At 34.3% G+C, this 26,114-nt stretch overlaps 1 protein-coding gene across 1 annotated transcript in view; it reads left to right on the top strand.

Moving 5' to 3' along the window:
* The window catches only part of LOC133632134 (extracellular matrix organizing protein FRAS1-like), a 232,969-nt gene that overhangs the window by 122,557 nt on the left and 84,298 nt on the right, over positions 1–26,114 (top strand). Inside the window, exons 21-30 of the mRNA XM_062024375.1 lie at positions 63–209; positions 1,698–1,844; positions 1,926–2,066; positions 6,500–6,634; positions 6,691–6,831; positions 9,248–9,539; positions 11,882–11,966; positions 17,771–18,094; positions 20,873–21,026; positions 25,593–25,765. Of these exons, the coding sequence (XP_061880359.1) occupies positions 63–209; positions 1,698–1,844; positions 1,926–2,066; positions 6,500–6,634; positions 6,691–6,831; positions 9,248–9,539; positions 11,882–11,966; positions 17,771–18,094; positions 20,873–21,026; positions 25,593–25,765 (1,739 nt within the window). The remainder of the gene's footprint in view (positions 1–62; positions 210–1,697; positions 1,845–1,925; positions 2,067–6,499; positions 6,635–6,690; positions 6,832–9,247; positions 9,540–11,881; positions 11,967–17,770; positions 18,095–20,872; positions 21,027–25,592; positions 25,766–26,114) is intronic.

The following is a 26,114-nucleotide window of genomic DNA, read 5'->3' as shown; positions in this document are numbered from 1 at the left end:
AAGAACTCTATTGGTTTTGGCAACAAGTCTCTATTGTGTATTTAACATGTTTTCTCCACTAGGATGCCACGCCTCCTGTGAGTCCTGCAGGGGGGCGGGGCCTCTTGCTTGCACTTCCTGCCACGCCCCCAATGTCCTGTTGCCCTCAGGAGTGTGTGCCGCCAGGTGTCCCCTTGGTTACCATGACAACGGCCATGGCGTCTGTCAGGGTGAGTGACACCTTGTTTATTTGTTGACAATGTTAGCATAGTTTATTTGTTGACAAGGTTAGCATAGTTTATTTGTTGACAAGGTTAGCATAGTTTATTTGTTGACAATGTTAGCATAGTTTATTTGTTGACAATGTTAGCATAGTTTATTTGTTGACAATGTTAGCATAGTTTATTTGTTGACAATGTTAGCATAGTTTATTTGTTGACAATGTTAGCATAGTTTATTTGTTGACAATGTTAGCATAGTTTATTCGTTGACAATGTTAGCATAGTTTATTTGTTGACAAGGTTAGCATAGTTTATTTGTTGACAATGTTAGCATAGTTTATTTGTTGACAATGTTAGCACAGTTTATTTGTTGACAATGTTAGCACAGTTTATTTGTTGACAATGTTAGCATAGTTTATTTGTTGACAATGTTAGCATTGTTTATTTGTTGACAAGGTTAGCATTGTTTATTTGTTGACAATGTTAGCATAGTTTATTTGTTGACAATGTTAGCATAGTTTATTTGTTGACAATGTTAGCATGGTTTATTTGTTGACAATGTTAGCATAGTTTATTTGTTGACAAGGTTAGCATAGTTTATTTGTTGACAATGTTAGCATAGTTTATTTGTTGACAAGGTTAGCATAGTTTATTTGTTGACAATGTTAGCATAGTTTATTTGTTGACAATGTTAGCATAGTTTATTTGTTGACAATGTTAGCATAGTTTATTTGTTGACAAGGTTAGCATAGTTTATTTGTTGACAATGTTAGCATAGTTTATTTGTTGACAAGGTTAGCATAGTTTATTTGTTGACAATGTTAGCATAGTTTATTTGTTGACAATGTTAGCATAGTTTATTTGTTGACAATGTTAGCATAGTTTATTTGTTGACAATGTTAGCATAGTTTATTTGTTGACAATGTTAGCATAGTTTATTTGTTGACAATGTTAGCATAGTTTATTCGTTGACAATGTTAGCATAGTTTATTTGTTGACAAGGTTAGCATAGTTTATTTGTTGACAATGTTAGCATAGTTTATTTGTTGACAATGTTAGCACAGTTTATTTGTTGACAATGTTAGCACAGTTTATTTGTTGACAATGTTAGCATAGTTTATTTGTTGACAATGTTAGCATTGTTTATTTGTTGACAAGGTTAGCATTGTTTATTTGTTGACAATGTTAGCATAGTTTATTTGTTGACAATGTTAGCATAGTTTATTTGTTGACAATGTTAGCATGGTTTATTTGTTGACAATGTTAGCATGGTTTATTTGTTGACAATGTTAGCATAGTTTATTTGTTGACAATGTTAGCATAGTTTATTTGTTGACAATGTTAGCATAGTTTATTTGTTGACAATGTTAGCATAGTTTATTTGTTGACAATGTTAGCATAGTTTATTTGTTGACAATGTTAGCATAGTTTATTTGTTGACAATGTTAGCATAGTTTATTTGTTGACGTTGTGTTGTTGTTGTGTTGTTGTCGTCAGCGTGCGAGCATCAATGCCTGAGGTGTGACGCGGGGGGATCGTGTACGTCATGCCGTGACCCCGCCAAGGTGCTGCAGTTTGGGGAGTGTCAGTACGACACGTGTGCCCAGCAGTACTTCCTCAACGCCACCACGCGCACCTGCACAGGTGTGCCGCTGTCGCCATGGCAACGCATCATCGACAACCTTTGTCAAGCTCAGTGTTGTGTTGTTGTGTTGTTTGTGTCAGAGTGCGACTGGAGCTGCAACGCCTGCACGGGTCCTCAGCCCACCGACTGCTCGCAGTGCATGGAAGGACATGTGCTGCATGACGGGGTGTGCACCCACAAGTGTCCACCAGGGTGGTACCAGGACGGGGACACCTGCCTGGGTGGGTACACCCATCACACCACTCTCACTTGCACTCAAATGCCAACTGTTATATAGATGATCTTTGGCAAGCATTTTTGCATCTGATCCTCAAAAACAACTTCCCCTTCAATAGATGATCTTTGAATAGTGTTTTATTTAGTTGGTCGTTAAAAAAAGCAGACCACTCCTGTCATATCCAGGATCTTTGAGTCATGTTTTTGGAGTGTCGTCCTTAAAAACAGTGGACCACTCCTGTCATATAGAGGATCTTTGAGTCGTGTTTTTGGAAGTATTGTCCTTAAAAACAGTGGACCACTCCTGTCATATAGAGGATCTTTGAGTCGTGTTTTTGGAAGTATTGTCCTTAAAAACAGTGGAGCACTCCTGTCGTATAGAGGATCTTTGAGTCGTGTTTTTGGAAGTATTGTCCTTAAAAACAGTGGAGCACTCCTGTCATATAGAGGATCTTTGAGTCGTGTTTTTGGAAGTATTGTCCTTAAAAACAGTGGACCACTCCTGTCATATAGAGGATCTTTGAGTCGTGTTTTTGGAGTGTCGTCCTTAAAAACAGTGGAGCACTCCTGTCGTATAGAGGATCTTTGACAAGCATTTTTGCATCTGATCCTCAAAGATATTTCCCCTTCAATAGATGATCTTTGAATAGTGTTTTATTTAAAATAAAAATAAAAACAGATCACTACTGTCGTATCCAGGATCTTTGAGTTGTGTTTTTGAGTGTTGTCTTTAAAAACAGTGGAGCACTCCTGTCATATAGAGGATCTTTGGCAAGCTTTTTTGCATCTGATCCTCAAAAACAACTTCCCCTTCAATAGATGATCTTTGAATAGTGTTTTATTTAGTTGGTCGTTAAAAAAGCAGGCCTCTCCTGTCATATCCAGGATCTTTGAGTCGTGTTTTTGAAGTATTGTCCTTAAAAACAGTGGAGCACTCCTGTCATATAGAGGATCTTTGGCAAGCTTTTTTGCAGTCCATCCTTAAAAACAGTTTCCCCTTCAATAGATGATCTTTGAATAGTGTTTTTTTTTTTAGTAGGTCCTCAAAAACAGCGGAGCACTACTCTCGTATAGAAGATCTTTGAGTCGTGTTTTTGACGTTTTTTTCCTAACAGCGGAGCACTCCCGTCGTATAGATGATCTTTGGCAAGCATTTTTGCAGTCCATCCTCTATACAACAGAGCAAGCCTGTTGTATAGAGGATCTTTGACAAGCATTTTTGCATCTGATCCTCAAAAACAACTTCCCCTTCAATAGATGATCTTTGAATAGTGTTTTATTTAGTTGGTCGTTAAAAAAAGCAGACCACTCCTGTCATATCCAGGATCTTTGAGTCATGTTTTTGGAGTGTCGTCCTTAAAAACAGTGGACCACTCCTGTCATATAGAGGATCTTTGAGTCGTGTTTTTGGAAGTATTGTCCTTAAAAACAGTGGAGCACTCCTGTCGTATAGAGGATCTTTGAGTCGTGTTTTTGGAAGTATTGTCCTTAAAAACAGTGGAGCACTCCTGTCATATAGAGGATCTTTGAGTCGTGTTTTTGGAGTGTCGTCCTTAAAAACAGTGGAGCACTCCTGTCATATAGAGGATCTTTGAGTCGTGTTTTTGGAGTGTCGTCCTTAAAAACAGTGGAGCACTCCTGTCATATAGAGGATCTTTGACAAGCATTTTTGCATCTGATCCTCAAAGATATTTTCCCTTCAATAGATGATCTTTGAATAGTGTTTTATTTAAAATAAAAATAAAAACAGATCACTACTGTCGTATCCAGGATCTTTGAGTTGTTTTTGAGTGTTGTCTTTAAAAACAGTGGAGCACTCCTGTCATATAGAGGATCTTTGGCAAGCTTTTTTGCATCTGATCCTCAAAAACAACTTCCCCTTCAATAGATGATCTTTGAATAGTGTTTTATTTAGTTGGTCATTAAAAAAGCAGATCAATATTGTCGTATCCAGGATCTTTGAGTCGTGTTTTTGAAGTGTCGTCCTTAAAAACAGTGGAGCACTCCTGTCATATAGAGGATCTTTGGCAAGCTTTTTTGCAGTCCATCCTTAAAAACAGTTTCCCCTTCAATAGATGATCTTTGAATAGTGTTTTTTTTTTTAGTAGGTCCTCAAAAACAGCGGAGCACTACTCTCGTATAGAAGATCTTTGAGTCGTGTTTTTGACGTTTTTTTCCTAACAGCGGAGCACTCCCGTCGTATAGATGATCTTTGGCAAGCTTTTTTGTAGTTGAGCCTCAAAAACAACTTCCCCTTCAATAGATGATCTTTGAATAGTGTTTTATTTAGTTGGTCATTAAAAAAAGCAGACCACTCCTGTCATATCCAGGATCTTTGAGTCGTGTTTTTGAAGTGTCGTCCTTAAAAACAGTGGAGCACTCCTGTCATATAGAGGATCTTTGGCAAGCTTTTTTGCAGTCCATCCTTAAAAACAGTTTCCCCTTCAATAGATGATCTTTGAATAGTGTTTTTTTTTTTAGTAGGTCCTCAAAAACAGCGGAGCACTACTCTCGTATAGAAGATCTTTGAGTCGTGTTTTTGACGTTTTTTTCCTAACAGCGGAGCACTCCCGTCGTATAGATGATCTTTGGCAAGCATTTTTGCAGTCCATCCTCTATACAACAGAGCAAGCCTGTTGTATAGAGGATCTTTGACAAGCATTTTTGCATCTGATCCTCAAAAACAACTTCCCCTTCAATAGATGATCTTTGAATAGTGTTTTATTTAGTTGGTCGTTAAAAAAGCAGGCCTCTCCTGTCATATCCAGGATCTTTGAGTCATGTTTTGGAGTGTCGTCCTTAAAAACAGTGGAGCAGTCCTGTCATATAGAGGATCTTTGGCAAGCATTTTTGCAGTCGATCCTTAAAAACAGTTTCCCCTTCAATAGATGATCTTTGAATAGTGTTTTTTTTCTTAGTAGGTCTTCAAAAACAGCGGCGCACTACTCTCGTATAGAAGATCTTTGAGTCGTGTTTTTGATGTTTTTTTCCTAACAGCGGAGCACTCCCGTCGTATAGATGATCTTTGGCAAGCATTTTTGCAGTCCATCCTCTATACAACAGAGCAAGCCTGTTGTATAGAGGATCTTTGACTTGTGTTTTTGAAGCAATGTCTCCAAAAGAGCAGGGCGCTCCTGTCACACTAATGATCTTTGACAAGCTTTTTTGTAGTTGAGCCTCAAAAACAACTTCCCCTTCAATAGATGATCTTTGAATAGTGTTTTATTTAGTTGGTCGTTAAAAAAGCAGATCAATATTGTCGTATCCAGGATCTTTGAGTCGTGTTTTTGGAGTGTCGTCCTTAAAAACAGTGGAGCACTCCTGTCATATAGAGGATCTTTGGCAAGCATTTTTGCATCTGATCCTCAAAAACAACTTCCCCTTCAATAGATGATCTTTGAATAGTGTTTTATTTAGTTGGTCATTAAAAAAGCAGATCAATATAGTCGTATCCAGGATCTTTGAGTCGTGTTTTTGAAGTGTCGTCCTTAAAAACAGTGGAGCACTCCTGTCATATAGAGGATCTTTGGCAAGCTTTTTTGCAGTCCATCCTTAAAAACAGTTTCCCCTTCAATAGATGATCTTTGAATAGTGTTTTTTTTTTAGTAGGTCCTCAAAAACAGCGCAGCACTACTCTCGTATAGAAGATCTTTGAGTCGTGTTTTTGACGTTTTTTTCCTAACAGCGGAGCACTCCCGTCGTATAGATGATCTTTGGCAAGCTGTTTTGTAGTTGAGCCTCAAAAACAACTTCCCCTTCAATAGATGATCTTTGAATAGTGTTTTATTTAGTTGGTCGTTAAAAAAAGCAGACCACTCCTGTCATATCCAGGATCTTTGAGTCGTGTTTTTGAAGTGTCGTCCTTAAAAACAGTGGAGCACTCCTGTCATATAGAGGATCTTTGGCAAGCATTTTTGCATCTGATCCTCAAAAACAGCTTCCCCTTAATAGATGATCTTTGAATAGTGTTTTATTTAGTTGGTCATTAAAAAAAGCAGACCACTCCTGTCATATCCAGGATCTTTGAGTCGTGTTTTTGGAGTGTCGTCCTTAAAAACAGTGGAGCACTCCTGTCATATAGAGGATCTTTGGCAAGCATTTTTGCAGTCGATCCTTAAAAATAGTTTCCCCTTTTTGACGTTTTTTTTCCTAACAGCGGAGCACTCCCGTCGCATAGATGATCTTTGGCAAGCATTTTTGCAGGCTTGCTCTGTTGTATAGAGGATCTTTGACTTGTGTTTTGGAAGCAATGTCTCCAAAAGAGCAGGGCGCTCCTGTCACACTAAGGATCTTTGACAAGCTTTTTTGTAGTTACCCCGTCATTAGATGATCTTTGAATGGTGTTTTTCCCCGAGGTTCCGATGTATTGCGAGCCCAAATCAAACTTCTTTCGCTAAGCTCCTCCCCCTCCTGAGCGAGTGACGCCTCCTGTCTGCAGGCTGCGATGATCTCTGCATGGAGTGCGACGGCCCCGCCCACTGCCTGCGATGCCAGCCGCCCCACGCCATCCTGCGGGGCCGCTGCGTGCTGCGATGTGGGCGTGGCTACTTCCTGGACGCCCACGCCTGCCAACGTAAGTCGGCGCCGCGGGGGCGGGGCAAACCCACCTTTGACCTTTGACCCTTGCAGCGTGCTCCACCGACTGCTCGCTGTGCGACGACGTGGGACGCTGCCGGGCCTGCGCACCGCCCGCCTACCTGATGGAGGGCTACTGCACCCCCGCCTGCGGGCACGGGTACTACGCCGACCGCCAGACCAGACGTTGCCATGGTAACATTTTACTTAGGGTCTGGGCGGGAGAAATGCTAACAGTTAGCACGCTAGCCGGACAGCGTCGAGTAACAAAAAATATGAGCCACAAAAGCTGGCATGCTAACGGTACTATGCTAACAATAGCATTAGTGAAATGTATGACACCTGCTGAATTAGCTTCAAAAACACTAGCATGCTCATGCTAAAATGCTAACTGTAGCAAGCGTTTCAGTGCCAAAATATATTACTCTGAGGTGAGTGCTGCAAAAATTTGTTAAGCATGCTAGCATGCTAACATTAGCATACATCAAGTACCAAAATGTGAAACTGGTATATACCTATAACATTTGCTTAAAAAAAAAAGAAGCCTACTAGCGTTAGCATGCTAACAGGTAGCATTCGTCAAGTCACAAAATATTTGACGCTGCGATGTATACCTGCAAAATTTGTCCCAAAAAAAAGCTATCATGCTAACGTTAGCATGCATCAAGTAGGAAAACATGACCCTGGAGTGTACCTAGAACATTTGCTGAAAAAGCTAGCCAACTATTGTTAGCATGCTAACAGGGTAGCATCCGTCAAGTAAGAAAATATGATTGAGTAGCTGCTAAATTAGCTAAAGAATAAATAGCATGCTAATCTTATGATGCTAAAACTTCAGCATGATATATTTTATAGTCACATTTTTCTACTTGATTTATGCTAATGTTAGCATGCTAGCATTTTAAAGAAATGTTCCAGGTACACATTGCAGAGTAATATATTTTGGTACTCGATGCATGCTACAGTTAGCATTTTAGCATAACATTAGCGTGATAGCAATTTATGCAAATGTTGCAAGTCTACACCTCAGAGTCAAATATTTTGTCACATGATGAATGCTACCTGATAGTATGCTAACATTAGTGGGCTTTCTCTTTTTGTTGTAGTAAATGTCATATTTTGGTACTGGATTTATGCTAACATTAGCATGCTAGCATTTTTTCACACATTTTACAGATACACATCACAGACTATAATATTTTGATACTTGACGCATGCTACAGTTAACATTTTAGCACGATAGCTTTTTCTGAATATTTTGCAGCTAAACACCTCAGCATCAAATATTTTCTCATTTTACGCTAGCTTTTTTTTTTTGTAAATTTTATAAGTGGTGTCATATTTTTCTACTTGATGTATGCTAATGTTAGCATGCTAGCATTTTAAACAAATGTTCCAGGTACACATTGCAGAGGAACATATTTTGATACTCGATGCATGCTACAGTTAGTATTTTAGCATCATAACATTAGCATGATAGCAATTTATGCAAATTTTGCAGTTATACACCTCATCATCAAATTTTTTTTTACTAAATTCTATAAGTGATGTCATATTTTTCCACTTGATGCACGCTAACGTTAGCATTTTAAAGAAATGTCCCAGGTACACATCGTAGAGTATTAATTTTGCTCCGTATTTTAGCATGCTAATGTTAGCATGATGGCTTTTTTATTTGCACATTTTGCAGGTATCCACCTTGGCGTCAAATATTTTGTCACATGACGAATGCTACCTGTTAGCATGCTAACCCTAGTAGGATAGCTTTTCCAGCAAATTTTAGAGGTATGCATTAGCGTCCTGATTTGGTACTTGAAGTATGCTAACTTTAGCATGTTAAATGGATATTTCAGGTAAACATTGCAGGGCAATAAAATAAGTTGCTACTTGACCCATGCTACAGTTAGTATTTTAGCATTATAATAGCATGATAGCAATTTATGCACATTTTGCAAGTATACACCTCAGAGTCAAATATTTTGTCACATTACGAATGCTATGTTAGCATGGTAGCATTTTGAAGAAATGTCCCAGGTACACATCGCAGAGTAATCATTTTGCTCCGTATTTTAGCATGCTAATGTTAGCATGATGGCTTTTTTATTAGCAAATTTTGCAGGTATCCGTCTGGGCGTCAAATATTTTGTCACATGACGAATGCTACCTGTTAGCATGCTAACCCTAGTAGGATAGCTTTTCCAGCAAATTTTAGAGGTATGCATCAGCGTTCTGATTTGGTACTTGAAGTGTGCTAACTTTAGCATGCTAAAGGGATATTTCAGGTAAACATCGCAGGGTAATAATATAAGTTGCTACTTGACGGGTGGTATTTTAATATGCTAACATTAGCACGTTAGCTTTTTATAGCGGATTTAGCAGTGTCTTATATTTTGTTATGCTAACTGTAGTCACGCTATTGTTAGCGTGCTAGCTTATTGAGGTCATTTTGCTCCTATTTTTGTTGTTGCTTGACGCTACCTAGCCACGTGCTAACTGTTAGCATTTGTGGCTCTTCAGCCATTTTTGTAGTTGTATTTTCCGGGTGAAAAGCACCACAATGGTGGGCGCGCCCTCGCTCCGTCCGCTAATTGCGTCTTTCTGCGCTCGTCAGCAAACAGCAGCCCCCCCTTCCTCCACGTCAACGGCTCCCTGCTGGTTCCTCTGGGCGGCTCCGTCCCGCTGGGCCCGACTCTGCTGCCGGTGCAGGACCAGGACAGTCCCCCGCAGGCGCTGGTCTTCCGGCTGGTGCGCCGTCCCGCCAACGGCCGACTGGTCGTCCTGGGCGACGAGGAGGCGGAGCCAAAGGCGGAGGAGGGTCGCGAGCTGACGGAGGAAGATTCTTTCACGTGGAAGCAGTTAGAAGGAGGTCGAGTCCACTTCCAACACTTCAGGGACAAAAGCAGGTGAGCACGCCACAACCTTTATTTATCTCACTTTTATTTAACAACTTATTTATAAAATCACAAAGTTATTGAAAAAAAAAAATATATATATATAATAACTTAAAAAATAGGCTTTTATTATTGTACTATTATTTTTTATTATCTACAACAATTAATACATCAATAAAATTAATAAATACATAACATTAAAATAAACAGTAACAAAAAAAATTATATATATATATATATGTTTTTATGATTATATTTTCGTATTTAAAAAATCAATAAAATGAATAAATACATAACATTAAAATAAACAATAAAAAAAATATACATATATGTGTTTTTATTTTTTATGATTGTTATTTTCGTATTTAAAAAATAAATACGTCAATAAAATGAATAAAAACATGAACTTATTATTTTCTATTGTTTTATCATTTTATTATTAAAACAAATAAATACATTACCCAAATAAATAAAAAAATATATAAAATAAATAAAAAATAAATACATACAATAAAAAAGTGAAATATACTTTTATTTTTATTGTTTCATTATTATCATTTTAAGATTAAAACAAATGACTGCATGAATAAAATAAATACATAAAATATGTTTTTATTTATTATTATTTTTGTATTTAAAAAATAAATACATCAATAAAATGAATAAAAACATAAAAGCTAAAATAAAAAACAAATATATGATTGTAGTAGTCTGTTTCAATTCTTATTTTTTATCTTTATTACTACTAATTTATTTTTATTCCATATTTGTTTCCACTACCGCGCCTAAGTTGGAGTCCTTATATGCAAATATAATGACAATAAAGTCCATTATATTCTATTCTCTTCTATTCTAATTTATCACTATGACTTTATTAATTAAAAAAAATAAATATATATATATAATGAAAATAAAAACTAAATACATACGATAAAGAAAAAAGTATTAATTTTAATTTGTTTATTGTTTTAATATTGTCATTTTATTATTAAAAGAAATAAATACTCAAATAAAAAAAATAAAGACATAAAATATACGATAAATAAAACAGTAAATACATACAATAAAAACTTGGAAAAATATAAAAATATGATTTCATTAATTAAAAAAATTAAAAGTATAACAAATAAAAACTAAATACATACAATAGAAAATACAGGTCTAATTTTACTATTTTGTTGTTTTAATGTTGTAATTTTATTATTAAAACAAATACATTACTCAAATAAAAAATGTAATACATAAAATATATAATAAATAAAAAATAAATACATACAATAAAAATGTAAAATGTACTTTTATTTTTATTGTTTCATTATTATAATTGTATGATTAAAACAAATAATTACATGAAAAAACAAACAATAAATACATAAAATATGTTTTTATTTTTTGTGATTATTATTTTAGTATTTAAAAAATAAATACATCAATAAAATTCAAAGTTAAAAAGCTAAAATAAAAAACAAATATATGATTGTATTAATTAATTTATCATTATGACTTTTTTAATTAAACATTTTATATATAGGTAAAATAAAAACTAAATAAAAACAATAAAAAAGTATTTTTTAAAATCGATTTAATATTGTCATTTTATTATTAAAACAAATAAATACATTACAATACATATGATAACTAAAACAATAATTACGTACAATAAAAACTTTAAAAAATAGGATTTTATTCATGCAAAAATACAACTAAAATAAAAATTAAATGCATATAATAAAAAAGTATAATTTTATTATTTTTATTGTTTTAATATTGTAATTGTATTATTAAAACAAATAAATACATTACTCAAATAAAACATGAGTACATAAAATGTATAATAAATACATACAATAAAATAAATATGATTTTATTATTTTTTTTGGTATTATCATAATCATTTTATTATTAAAACAAATAAATACAGTACTCAAAGAAGTAAGCCATAAAATATATAATGAATAAATAAATACATACAGTAAAAGAGTACAATATAATTGTATTATTTTTATTTGTTTCATTATTATCATTTTATGATTAAAACAAATAACTACATAAATAAAATATATAATAAATAATACATAATAAAAACAACAAATAGGTAAAAAAAAATATATTATTGTTTTTATTATTATTGATATTATTATTATTTTTTATTTTTTTTAAATACATTAAAAAAATGAGATAAAATGTACACTTTGAATACACACCAAAGTTTGCTGGAGGAGTGTTGGCTTCATCCCCGCCCTGAGTTATTGTGGGTAATAAGCCGTGTGCGCTGGACCATGGAAAGTAACAACTTCAGCCTTTTATGCACTCGACCTCTGACCCGTGCTTGTATTTTCTCTCGCACTCTCCAGGAGCGGGGAGTTCCTTCTCCGTGCGGCCGACCCTCAGCTGCTCTCTCAGAGTCAAAGCGTCCAAGTTCAAGCCGTGTCCATGCAGGTAGGACCACGCGCACGAGTGCTGCGGCCACCGGGGAGCGGCGGTTCATCGGACGACAACGTGAGAGTGGAACATAACTTAGAGTAGTCCGTGTGCAGCTGCTACACGCTCATTAGCATGTGGACCACTCTCGCACTCAGTGAACCGCAGCTCCCCCCAGTGGCGGGAGCACTCGTGCAGACTACAAATGGATTTTTAAAAATTGATTTTTATAAAAAATTTAAGATGAAGTGATATCCATTTTTGGAAATGAGTTGATGAAGAATCGAGATGATTAAGAATGTTTCTTTTTTTTTATGCACCCTTAATATCTAATCAGTCCTTTTTGAGTCCTGGGGAGATGATGTCATCCTGGCAATGTTTTATTTGGAATAAACATTTCAATTAAACTTTTTCAAAATTTCTTCTGCTTGCATGGAGATGGACTAAAAATTTATTTTTAAATATATATATATATATATATATATATATATATATATATATATATATATATATATATATATATATATATATATATATATATATATATATATATATATATATATATATATATATATATATATATATATATATATATAAAATAATATAATAATAATAATTAATATTATTAATATTAATTAATACCTTAATTAATATTAATAATAATAATTATATATATATATATATATTGGTACCGGTACCAAAATGTATTTCAATACTTCTGTAAATAAAAGGGACCACAAAAAATGTCATTATTGTCTTTATTTGAACAAAAAATGTTAGTGTACATCAGGGGTCAGCAACCTTTTTGGAACCAAGAGCTACTTCTTGGGTAGTGATTAATGCGAAGGGCTACCAGTTTGATACACACTTCAATAAATTGCCAGAAATAGCCAATTTGCTCAATTTACCTTTAACTCAATGTTAATATTAATAATTAATGATATTTACACTTAATTGAACGGTTCAAAAGAGGAGAAAACACACAAAAAAAATGACAATTAAATTTTGAAACATAGTTTATCTTCAATTTCGACTCTTTAAAATTCAAAATTCAACCGAAAAAAAAGAAGAGAAAAACTAGCTAATTCGAATCTTTTTGAAAAAATTTAAAAAATATTTTATAGAACATCATTAGTAATTTTTCCTGATTAAGATTAATTTTAGAATTTTGATGACATGTTTTAAATAGGTTAAAATCCAATCTACACTTTGTTAGAATATACAACAAATTGGACCAAGCTATATTTCTAACAAAGACAAATCATTATTTCTTCTAGATTTTCCATGACAAAAATTTTAAAAGAAATTCAAAAGATTTTGAAATAAGATTTAAATTTGATTCTACAGATTTTCTAGATTTGCCAGAATATTTTTTTTGAATTTTAATCATAATAAGTTTGAAGAAATATTTCACAAATATTCTTCGTGGAAAAAACAGAAGCTAAAATGAAGAATTAAATTAAAATGTATTTATTATTCTTTGCAAAAAAAAAAAAAAATTACTTGAACATTGATTTAAATTGTCAGGAAAGAAGAGGAAGGAATTTAAAAGGTAAAAAGGTATATGTGTTTAAAAATCCTAAAATCAGTTTTAATGTTGTATTTTTTCTCTAAAATTGTCTTTCTGAAAGTTATAAGAAGCAAAGTAAAACAAATTAATGAATTTATTTAAACAAGTGAAGACCAAGTCTTTCAAATATTTTCTTGGATTTTTATTATTATTATTCTATTTGAGTTTTGTCTCTCTTATGTAGGGATGGATATGTAGCCTAGTTGTGTACTAACATGATAACATGATACATTGGGATGGATTTGTAGCCTAGTTGTGTACTAACATGATACATTGGGATGGATTTGTAGCCTAGTTGTGTACTAACATGATAACATGATACATTGGGATGGATATGTAGCCTAGTTGTGTACTAACATCTAGTTGTGTACTAACATGATAAAACAAATAGGCTTCTGGCCTAAAACCTTGAAAATCCGCCGAGTTGTTGCAGTGACAGAATGTATACATTACAATACATATAACTAAAACAATAAATACGTACAATAAAAACTTTAAAAAATAGGATTTTATTCATGCAAAAATACAACTAAAATAAAAATTAAATGCATACAATAAAAAATTATAATTTTATTATTTTTATTGTTTTAATATTGTAATTGTATTATTAAAACAAATAAATACATTACTCAATTGAAACATGAATACATAAAATGTATGATAAATACATACAATAAAATAAATATGATTTTATTATTTTTTTAATTTTATTTTTATCATTTTAGTATTAAAACAAATAAATACAGTACTCAAATAAAGAATTAAAAATGTCGGGCAAAGCGAGACCAGCTTGCTAGTAAATAAATACAATTTAAAAAATGGAGGCAGCTCACTGGTAAGTGCTGCTATTTGTAGAACAGGCCAGCGGGCTACTCATCTGGTCCTTACGGGCGACCTGCTGCCCGCGTTGGTGACCCCTGACCTACATGAAACATGTTTATTATTGTCATTTAGTCCTTCAATAAAATATACTAGACAACTTGTCTTTTAGTAGTAAGTAAACAAACAAAGACTCCTAATTAGTAACATATTGTGTCATTTATACACCTATTATTTTGTACACATTATGAGGGACAAACTGTAAAAAATGGATTATTAATCTACTTGTTCATTTACTGTTAATATCTGCTTATTTTCTCTTTGAACATGTTCTATCTACACTTCTGTTCAAATGTAATAATCACTTATTCTTCTCTTCTTTGATACTTGACATTAGTTTTGGACGATACCACACATTTAGGTCTGGATCATGTCGATACCAAGTAGTTCCAGGATCATACATTTGTCATATTCAAAGTCCTCATGTGTCCAGGGACATATTTACTGACTTTATAAACATAATATACATTTAAAAAAAGGAAAAAAGATTGTGTGGTTCTAAAAAATATCGATGTAATCATAGTAGTATCGACTAGATACGCTCTTGTACTTGGTATCATTACAGTGGATGTTAGGTGTAGATCCACCCATGGCGTTTGTTTACATTGTGACGGCGGTGAGCTATTGTATCCTCCTACGGTGTGTAGTGAAGCATGTTTAGCTATTCCTCGTCCTCCAGTGATAATGGTACCTGTAAGGAACGTTATTGTCGCCATGGAGACCAGGATTAGTGATTTAGAAGTAGCTAAAACACTGCAGACTGAGGATGGACTTTAGCCTGAGGGTGTTTCCGTGTTATAACTTCACCTTTATCTTGACACCAACATGCATCCACTCTCCCTTTTCTGTCTACACACTGTGTCTGCTTGTAAGTACTCTGTGTGTGTGCGCTGCCATACATGCTCCTCTGCTTTTCTGTCTACACACTGTGTCTGCTTGTAAGTACTCTGTGTGTGTGCACTGCCATACATGCTCCTCTGCTTTTCTGTCTACACACTGTGTCTGCTTGTAAGTACTCTGTGTGTGTGCGCTGCCATACATGCTCCTCTGCTTTTCTGTCTACACACTGTGTCTGCTTGTAAGTACTCTGTGTGTGTGCGCTGCCATACATGCTCCTCTGCTTTTCTGTCTACACACTGTGTCTGCTTGTAAGTACTCTGTGTGTGTGCGCTGCCATACATGCTCCTCTGCTTTTCTGTCTACACACTGTGTCTGCTTGTAAGTACTCTGTGTGTGTGCACTGCCATACATGCTCCTCTGCTTTTCTGTCTACACACTGTGTCTGCTTGTAAGTACTCTGTGTGTGTGTGCTGCCATACATGCTCCTCTGCTTTTCTGTCTACACACTGTGTCTGCTTGTAAGTACTCTGTGTGTGTGCGCTGCCATACATGCTCCTCTGCTTTTCTGTCTACACACTGTGTCTGCTTGTAAGTACTCTGTGTGTGTGCGCTGCCATACATGCTCCTCTGCTTTTCTGTCTACACACTGTGTCTGCTTGTAAGTACTCTGTGTGTGTGCACTGCCATACATGCTCCTCTGCTTTTCTGTCTACACACTGTGTCTGCTTGTAAGTACTCTGTGTGTGTGCGCTGCCATACATGCTCCTCTGCTCCTAAAAGCAGCAATGTCATGACTGTAAAATAAATCAATAAATGGGGAGCTGGTACTTTTCAAACAGAGTATAGTACCGTTTTTCATTCATTAGTACTGCAATACTATACTAGTACTGGTACACCGCGTGTATATGTATATATATATATATGTGTATGTATATGTGTGTGTGTGTGTGTGTATAATAGTGTCACCTCCATGCAAGTACACAAAAGTAGAGAAAAGTGTCAACACAGGAAATATTTCTTTACCCAGTCTGCTTTTGTCCTGATACCTCACCCCCCTCCCCCCTCCCCCCTCCCCCTCACCTGATGACCTGTCAGACAAGTCAATGCACCTTTTGTTCACCTGCTTGACTTGTCTCAACCTGCACACACACACACACACACACACACACACACACACACACACACAGGATGTGGGTGGTCTATGGGGGTCTCCTGGTCTGTCTCCTACTGATAATTGTTCAAAGTCAAGACACTTCGCGTGGGTGTGTGTGTGTGTGTGTGTGTGTGTGTGTGTGTGTGTGTGTGTGTGTGTGTGTGTGTGTGTGTGTGTGTGTGTGTGTGTGTGGTTAGTGTGTGGTTAGTGTGTGGTTAGTGTGTGTGAGTGTGTGGTTAGTGTGTGTGTGTGTGTGCGTGTGGTGTGTGTGTGTGTGTGGTGTGGTTAGTGTGTGTGTGTGTGTGGTTAGTGTGTGTTTGTGTGGTTAGCGTGTGTGTGGTTAGTGTGTGTGTGTGTGTGGTTAGTGTGTGCGTGTGGTGTGTGCGTGTGGTGTGTGTGTGTGTGTGGTTAGTGTGTGTGTGTGGTCAGTGTGTGTGTGTGTGTGTGGTTAGTGTGTGCGTGTGGTGTGTGTGTGTGTGTGTGCGTGTGGTTAGTGTGTGTGTGCGTGTGGTGTGTGTGTGGTTAGTGTGTGTGTGTGTGTGTGTGTGGTTAGTGTGTGTGGTTAGTGTGTGTGTGTGTGTGTGTGTGTGTGTGTGTGTGGTTAGTGTGTGTGTGTGTGTGTGTGGTTAGTGTGTGTGTGTGTGGTTAGTGTGATTGGTTAGTGTGTGTGTGTGTGTGTGTGTGTGTGTGTGTGTGTCAGTCCAACTTTCAGCGCTAACTCTTTAAGCCAATGAATCAGACCTGAGAGTCATATAAGTTGCTAACTGATGCTAACTGTTAGCATATTAACTTTTTCAGCTAATTTTACACCTCAACATCATATCATGCTAACGTGCTAACCTCAGAGTCACACATGTTGCTATGTTACATTACACATGCTCACTGTTAGCATGTTGACTTTGTCGTTAGCTCATTTTACAAGCGTGCACCTCAGAGTCATATAATGCTAACGTTAGTGTGCTAACTTTTTAAGCTAATTTTTCAGCCGTGCGCCTCCTATAACTTGGTGTGTTACCCATGCTAACTTTTAGCATGTTAGCTTTTTTAGCAAATTTTACCAGCATACACCTCAAAATCATATAATGCTAACGTTAGCGCGCTAACTTTTTAAGCCAATTCTTCTGCCGTACACCTTAGTCATATTTATTGGTACGTTACCTATGCTATGTGTTAGCATGTTAACCTTTTTAGCAAATTTTACAAGCATACACCTCAAAGTCATATGATGCTAACGTTAGCGTGATAACTTTTTAAGCCAATTCTTCAGCCACACACATCACAGTCCTATATTTTGGTAGGTTACATATGCTAAGTGTTAGCATTTAGTCCACATGTAGCAGTAGTAGTGATTCAGGTCTCACATGAAGTATTCTGTTCCAGCCTCCGAGGGTCCTGACTTTAGCCCCCCTGCTGGTGGACGGCCCCGGGGCCACGGCGACCCTCACCAAGTCCGTCCTGCTGGTGGACGACCCCGACAACCCGGCCGATGTCCTGGTCATGGTCCTGGAGCCGCCCGGTCACGGCCGCCTGACTCGGGTCCACGGCGACCGGGTCCTGGGCCGCTTCAAGCTGGACGAGCTCTCCCGGGAGCAGGTCCAGTACGTCCATGACGGGTCGGGGGCCGCCCAGGACCACATGGTGCTGCAGGTCAATGACGGACACGCCTACCAGAACATTCTGCTGCGGGTCCTCATCAGCCAGGAGGTAAGAACTTTCAACGGTCTATGAGTTATACACCTCAGCGTCATGTATTTTTTTACTTGACAATAAATAAAAGTACATGTGTCAGACAGGAAGTGTAGTTGAAGAAGTAAATAAATAAATAAAAGTACATGTGTCAGACAGGAAGTGTAGTTGAAGAAGTAAATAAATAAATAAAAGTACATGTGTCAGACAGGAAGTGTAGTTGAAGAAGTAAATAAATAAATAAAAGTACATGTGTCAGACAGGAAGTGTAGTTGAAGAAGTAAATAAATAAATAAATAAAAGTACATGTCAGACAGGAAGTGTAGTTGAAGAAGTAAATAAATAAATAAAAGTACATGTGTCAGACAGGAAGTGTAGTTGAAGAAGTAAATAAATAAATAAAAGTACATGTGTCAGACAGGAAGTGTAGTTGAAGAAGTAAATAAATAAATAAAAGTACATGTGTCAGACAGGAAGTGTAGTTGAAGAAGTAAATAAATAAATAAAAGTACATGTGTCAGACAGGAAGTGTAGTTGAAGAAGTAAATAAATAAATAAATAAAAGTACATGTCAGACAGGAAGTGTAGTTGAAGAAGTAAATAAATAAATAAAAGTACATGTGTCAGACAGGAAGTGTACTTGAAGAAGTAAATAAATAAATAAAAGTACATGTGTCAGACAGGAAGTGCACTTGAAGAAGTAAATAAATAAATAAAAGTACATGTGTCAGACAGGAAGTGTAGTTGAAGAAGTAAATAAATAAATAAAAGTACATGTGTCAGACAGGAAGTGCAGTTGAAGAAGTAAATAAATAAATAAAAGTACATGTGTCAGACAGGAAGTGTAGTTGAAGAAGTAAATAAATAAATAAAAGTACATGTGTCAGACAGGAAGTGCAGTTGAAGAAGTAAATAAATAAATAAAAGTACATGTGTCAGACAGGAAGTGTAGTTGAAGAAGTAAATAAATAAATAAAAGTACATGTGTCAGACAGGAAGTGTACTTGAAGAAGTAAATAAATAAATAAAAGTACATGTGTCAGACAGGAAGTGTAGTTGAAGAAGTAAATAAATAAATAAAAGTACATGTGTCAGACAGGAAGTGTAGTTGAAGAAGTAAATAAATAAATAAAAGTACATGTGTCAGACAGGAAGTGTAGTTGAAGAAGTAAATAAATAAATAAAAGTACATGTGTCAGACAGGAAGTGTAGTTGAAGAAGTAAATAAATAAATACAAGTACATGTGTCAGACAGGAAGTGTAGTTGAAGAAGTAAATAAGTAAAAGTACATGTCAGACAGGAAGTGTAGTTGAAGAAGTAAATAAATAAATAAAAGTACATGTGTCAGACAGGAAGTGTACTTGAAGAAGTAAATAAATAAATAAAAGTACATGTGTCAGACAGGAAGTGCACTTGAAGAAGTAAATAAATAAATAAAAGTACATGTGTCAGACAGGAAGTGCAGTTGAAGAAGTAAATAAATAAATAAAAGTACATGTGTCAGACAGGAAGTGTAGTTGAAGAAGTAAATAAATAAATAAAAGTACATGTGTCAGACAGGAAGTGCAGTTGAAGAAGTAAATAAATAAATAAAAGTACATGTGTCAGACAGGAAGTGTAGTTGAAGAAGTAAATAAATAAATAAAAGTACATGTGTCAGACAGGAAGTGTACTTGAAGAAGTAAATAAATAAATAAAAGTACATGTGTCAGACAGGAAGTGTAGTTGAAGAAGTAAATAAATAAATAAAAGTACATGTGTCAGACAGGAAGTGTAGTTGAAGAAGTAAATAAATAAATAAAAGTACATGTGTCAGACAGGAAGTGTAGTTGAAGAAGTAAATAAATAAATAAAAGTACATGTGTCAGACAGGAAGTGTAGTTGAAGAAGTAAATAAATAAATAAAAGTACATGTGTCAGACAGGAAGTGTACTTGAAGAAGTAAATAAATAAATAAAAGTACATGTGTCAGACAGGAAGTGCAGTTGAAGAAGTAAATAAATAAATAAAAGTACATGTGTCAGACAGGAAGTGTAGTTGAAGAAGTAAATAAATAAATAAAAGTACATGTGTCAGACAGGAAGTGTAGTTGAAGAAGTAAATAAATAAATAAAAGTACATGTGTCAGACAGGAAGTGTAGTTGAAGAAGTAAATAAATAAATAAAAGTACATGTGTCAGACAGGAAGTGTAGTTGAAGAAGTAAATAAATAAATAAAAGTACATGTGTCAGACAGGAAGTGTAGTTGAAGAAGTAAATAAATAAATAAAAGTACATGTGTCAGACAGGAAGTGTAGTTGAAGAAGTAAATAAATAAATAAAAGTACATGTGTCAGACAGGAAGTGTAGTTGAAGAAGTAAATAAATAAATAAAAGTACATGTGTCAGACAGGAAGTGTACTTGAAGAAGTAAATAAATAAATAAAAGTACATGTGTCAGACAGGAAGTGCAGTTGAAGAAGTAAATAAATAAATAAAAGTACATGTGTCAGACAGGAAGTGTAGTTGAAGAAGTAAATAAATAAATAAAAGTACATGTGTCAGACAGGAAGTGTAGTTGAAGAAGTAAATAAATAAATAAAAGTACATGTGTCAGACAGGAAGTGTAGTTGAAGAAGTAAATAAATAAATAAAAGTACATGTGTCAGACAGGAAGTGTAGTTGAAGAAGTAAATAAATAAATAAAAGTACATGTGTCAGACAGGAAGTGCAGTTGAAGAAGTAAATAAAAGTTGTACAAGTAGAAAGTAGAGGAAGTGACTTTCTGAATCCTTGATTGTGATTGGTTGTTGCAGGCGTGGCCTCACCTGCGCTCTGTGCCTCACACCTGGGTGAAGGAGGGCGGGATGGTGCGCCTGAACAGGAAGTACCTGCGGGCCCACTTCCTGGGGGTCAGCGCTGACCACGTCCTTTACACCATCCTGACCTCGCATGCACCACCCAGATATGGTACTACTCTTCTCTCTATTCCCTAAATCACCTGATACTAAATCACCTGATATTACATCAGTTGATGTAATATCAGGTGATTTAGTACTATATCATATTACATCACCTGATATTACATAACCTGATACCAAATCACCTGATATTACATCAGCTGATGTAATATCAGGTGATTTAGTACTATATCATATTACATCACCTGATATTACATCAGCTGATATTACATCACCTGATATTACATCACCTGATACTACATTACCTGATATTATATCAGCTGATATTGCATCACCTGATATTACATCAGCTGATATTACATCAGCTGATATTACATCACCTGATACTAAATCACCTGGTATTACATCAGCTGATATTAAATTAGCTGATATTAAATCGGCTGAAATGAAACCGGCTGATATTAAATCAGCTGATATTAGGGTGTGAACATAGCATTTATGTACCTCCCCTATGTTTCTTTACCATGGTGCCACAACAATGGTCCCTGCTCAGGTGTAATACACTTTTCCACCACACGTGGCAGTAATGACAACATCACACAAGGTACTCAGGTGTAATACACTTTTCCACCACACGTGGCAGTAATGACAACATCACACAAGGTACTCAGGTGTAATACACTTTTCCACCACACGTGGCAGTAATGACAACATCACACAAGGTACTCAGGTGTAATACACTTTTCCACCACATGTGGCAGTAATGACAACATCACACAAGGTACTCAGGTGTAATACACTTTTCCACCACATGTGGCAGTAATGACAACATCACACAAGGTACTCAGGTGTAATACACTTTTACACCACACGTGGCAGTAATGACAACATCACACAAGGTACTCAGGTGTAATACACTTTTCCACCACACGTGGCAGTAATGACAACATCACACAAGGTACTCAGGTGTAATACACTTTTCCACCATTTTCCTTACAATTCTTATACTAAATTGCAAGAATTGTGTTGGCTGGAGAATTGATTCTGAATGGAATCACCGCCCGGGAATGGGAGTGGGATGGAATGGTTCAGTGCCCAAAGGTTGACGCCTCTGTTAGCATTTGCAGGGATGACATACCTACAACACGTTAGATGCACTTGTGTTTACTTCATGGTGTGTTTTTTTTGGCTTTTTGTCGCGCCCTACAAAGTGTTTATACTGTAAGTACTGTACTTATTACGCAGCCGCTGTTTGATTGTGACGTGCATCTTAGTTATTAGCACATTAGGAGGTGTTGAAGTGAGTATGGCAAGTTGCTAATGCTAACCAGTAGCATGTCAATGGCAAAGCCCATGTATGTTAGCATCAAGCTAGTGCCATTGTGGAAATGTGGAGCCTGCATAGATCAGTGCTTGTACTCGTGTAATTAGTAGTCGTGCTACGCTGCGCCGTGTTTGGGACACGTCCCGAGTCGTGAGGCAAACAGATGGCGCTCACTTCTGGTGTCAGAGCTTTTCTGCCTGTCACTCACACGCAGCAGATGCAGCCCAGACCCACTGGCAAGACGTGTGTGGAAGGTTGTTAGCAAAGAAGAGGAGTTTTATACTTTTTGTTGTCTTATGGAAAGTTTTCTGCAAAATTTATGTCAGTTTTTGTGACTTCATATATATATATATATATATATATATATATATATATATATATATATATATATATATATATATATATATATATATATATATATATATATATATATATATGTTCTTTATTTTTTATAAATTTTTATTTAAGGTTGTTGTTTTTTTATAAGAATCTTCTTTTTTTTATATGATTCACCCCTAGTAACAATGATAACAATAAGTAATAATAATGATAATAATTTTCATTAGTTACACCCTAGTAACAATGATAACAATAAGTAATAATAATGATAATAATGGTCATTAGTGACACCCTAGTAACAATGATACAATAAGTAATAATAATGATAATAATGGTCTTAATGATAACAATAAGTAATAATAATGATAATAATGGTCATTGGTGACACTCTAGTAACAATGATAACAATAAGTAATAATAATGATAATAATGGTCATAATGATAACAAAAAGTAATAATGGTCATTAGTGACACTAGTAACAATGATAACAATAAGTAATAATATAGATAATAATGGTCATAATGATAACAAAAAATAAAAATAATGATAATAATGGTCATAATGATAACAATAAGTAATAATAATGATAATAAAGGTCATTAGTGACACTCTAGTAACAATAAATAATAAAAACGGTAATAAAAGTCATAATGATAACAATAAGTAATAATGGTCATTAGTGACACTCTAGTAACAATGATAACAATAAGTAATAATATAGATAATAATGGTCATAATGATAACAAAAAATAAAAATAATGATAATAATGGTCATAATGATAACAATAAGTAATATTAATGATAATAACGGTCATAATGATAACAATAAGTAATAATAATGATAATAATGGTCATTATTGACACTTGTAACAATGATAACAATAAGTAATAATGATAATAATGGTCATAATGATAACAATAAATAATAAAAACGATAATAATAGTCATAATGATAACAATAAGTAATAATGGTCATTAGTGACACTCTAGTAACAATGATAACAATAAGTAATAATATAGATAATAATGGTCATAATGATGACAAAAAATAAAAAATAATGATAATAATGGTCATAATGATAACAATAAGTAATATTAATGATAATAACGGTCATAATGATAACAATAAGTAATAATAATGATAATAATGGTCATTAGTGACACTCTAGTAACAATGATAACAATAAGTAATAATGATAATAATGGTCATAATGATAACAATAAGTAATAATATGATAATAAAGGTCATTAGTGACACTCTAGTAACAATGATAACAATAAGTAATAATAATGGTCATAATGATAACAATAAGTATAATAATAATGATAATAATAGTCATAATGATAACAATAAGTAATAATGGTCATTAGTGACACTCTAGTAACAATGATAACAATAAGTAATAATAATGATAATAATGGTCATAATGATAACAATAAGTATAATAATAATGATAATAATAGTCATAATGATAACAATAAGTAATAATGGTCATTAGTGACACTCTAGTAACAATGATAACAATAAGTAATAATAATGATAATGATGGTCATAATGATAACAAAAAATAATAATAATGATAATAATGGTCATAATGATAACAATAAGTAATATTAATGATAACGGTCATAATGATAACAATAAGTAATAATAATGATAATAATGGTCATTGGTGACACTCTAGTAACAATGATAACAATAAGTAATAATAATGATAATAATGGTCAAAATGATAACAAAAAATAATAATGATAATAATGGTCATAATGATAACAATAAATAATAAAAACGATAATAATAGTCATAATGATAACAATAAGTAATAATGGTCATTAGTGACACTCTAGTAACAATGATAACAATAAGTAATAATATAGATAATAATGGTCATAATGATGACAAAAAATAAAAATAATGATAATAATGGTCATAATGATAACAAGTAATATTAATGATAATAACGGTCATAATGATATTAATAAGTAATAATAATGATAATAATGGTCATTAGGGACACTCTAGTAACAATGAAAACAATAAGTAATAATGATAATAATGGTCATAATGATAACAATAAGTAATAATATGATAATAAAGGTCATTAGTGACACTCTAGTAACAATGATAACAATAAGTAATAATAATGGTCATAATGATAACAATAAGTATAATAATAATGATAATAATAGTCATAATGATAACAATAAGTAATAATGGTCATTAGTGACACTCTAGTAACAATGATAACAATAAGTAATAATAATGATAATAATGGTCATAATGATAACAATAAGTATAATAATAATGATAATAATAGTCATAATGATAACAATAAGTAATAATATGATAATAAAGGTCATTAGTGACACTCTAGTAACAATGATAACAATAAGTAATAATAATGGTCATAATGATAACAATAAGTATAATAATAATGATAATAATAGTCATAATGATAACAATAAGTAATAATGGTCATTAGTGACACTCTAGTAACAATGATAACAATAAGTAATAATAATGATAATGATGGTCATAATGATAACAAAAAAAAATAATAATGATAATAATGGTCATAATGATAACAATAAGTAATATTAATGATAACGGTCATAATGATAACAATAAGTAATAATAATGATAATAATGGTCATTGGTGACACTCTAGTAACAATGATAACAATAAGTAATAATAATGATAATAATGGTCAAAATGATAACAAAAAATAATAATGATAATAATGGTCATAATGATAACAAAAATAATAATAATGATAATAATGGTCATAATGATAACAATAAGTAATAATGATAATAATGGTCATAATGATAACAATAAGTAATAATAATGATAATAATGGTCATAATGATAACAATAAGTAATATTAATGATAATAAAAGTCATTAGTGACACGGTGCTGGACTGAGCAGGTGTGATCCATCCCCCCAGGTGAGGTGGTCCTGGTCTCCATGCCAGCTGACGGCCCCCCAGAAGGATGGAGTCCATCGGAGGAGCGAGGCTACACCAGCACCACCTCCTTCACCCAGCAGGACGTGGACGACGGCACCGTCTGGTACCGACATTTTGGCCACGGCACCACCAGCGACTCTTTCCAGTTCCAGGTCAGTGAACTGGACCGAGGTGTCAACATGTTCTGTGTGGACTGAAGACCAGAACTCTGATCTGCCACACCACTTCCTTCTCAGTCCTAGTCTCAGTCCTAGTTCTACTTCTCATTCCAGTCTCAGTCCTAGTTCTACTTCTCATTCCAGTCTCAGTCCTAGTCCTACCCTCAAAACCACTACATAGATCCATTTATTTGATTTTTTAAAAAAAAGGCAAGTTCAATAACAAAAAATAAAAGCAAAATGAGCTAAAAAAAAATAAAATAAAGTTAACATGCTAACAGTACTATACTAAAATGCTAACAATAGCATGCCTACAGTTAGCATTAGTGAAATACCAAAATAT

Source organism: Entelurus aequoreus, linkage group LG17 (assembly GCF_033978785.1).
Source record: "Entelurus aequoreus isolate RoL-2023_Sb linkage group LG17, RoL_Eaeq_v1.1, whole genome shotgun sequence".
Lineage (NCBI taxonomy): Eukaryota > Metazoa > Chordata > Actinopteri > Syngnathiformes > Syngnathidae > Entelurus > Entelurus aequoreus.
Note: the sequence above shows the minus strand (reverse complement) of the source record. Positions and strands in the feature narration are given on the sequence as shown.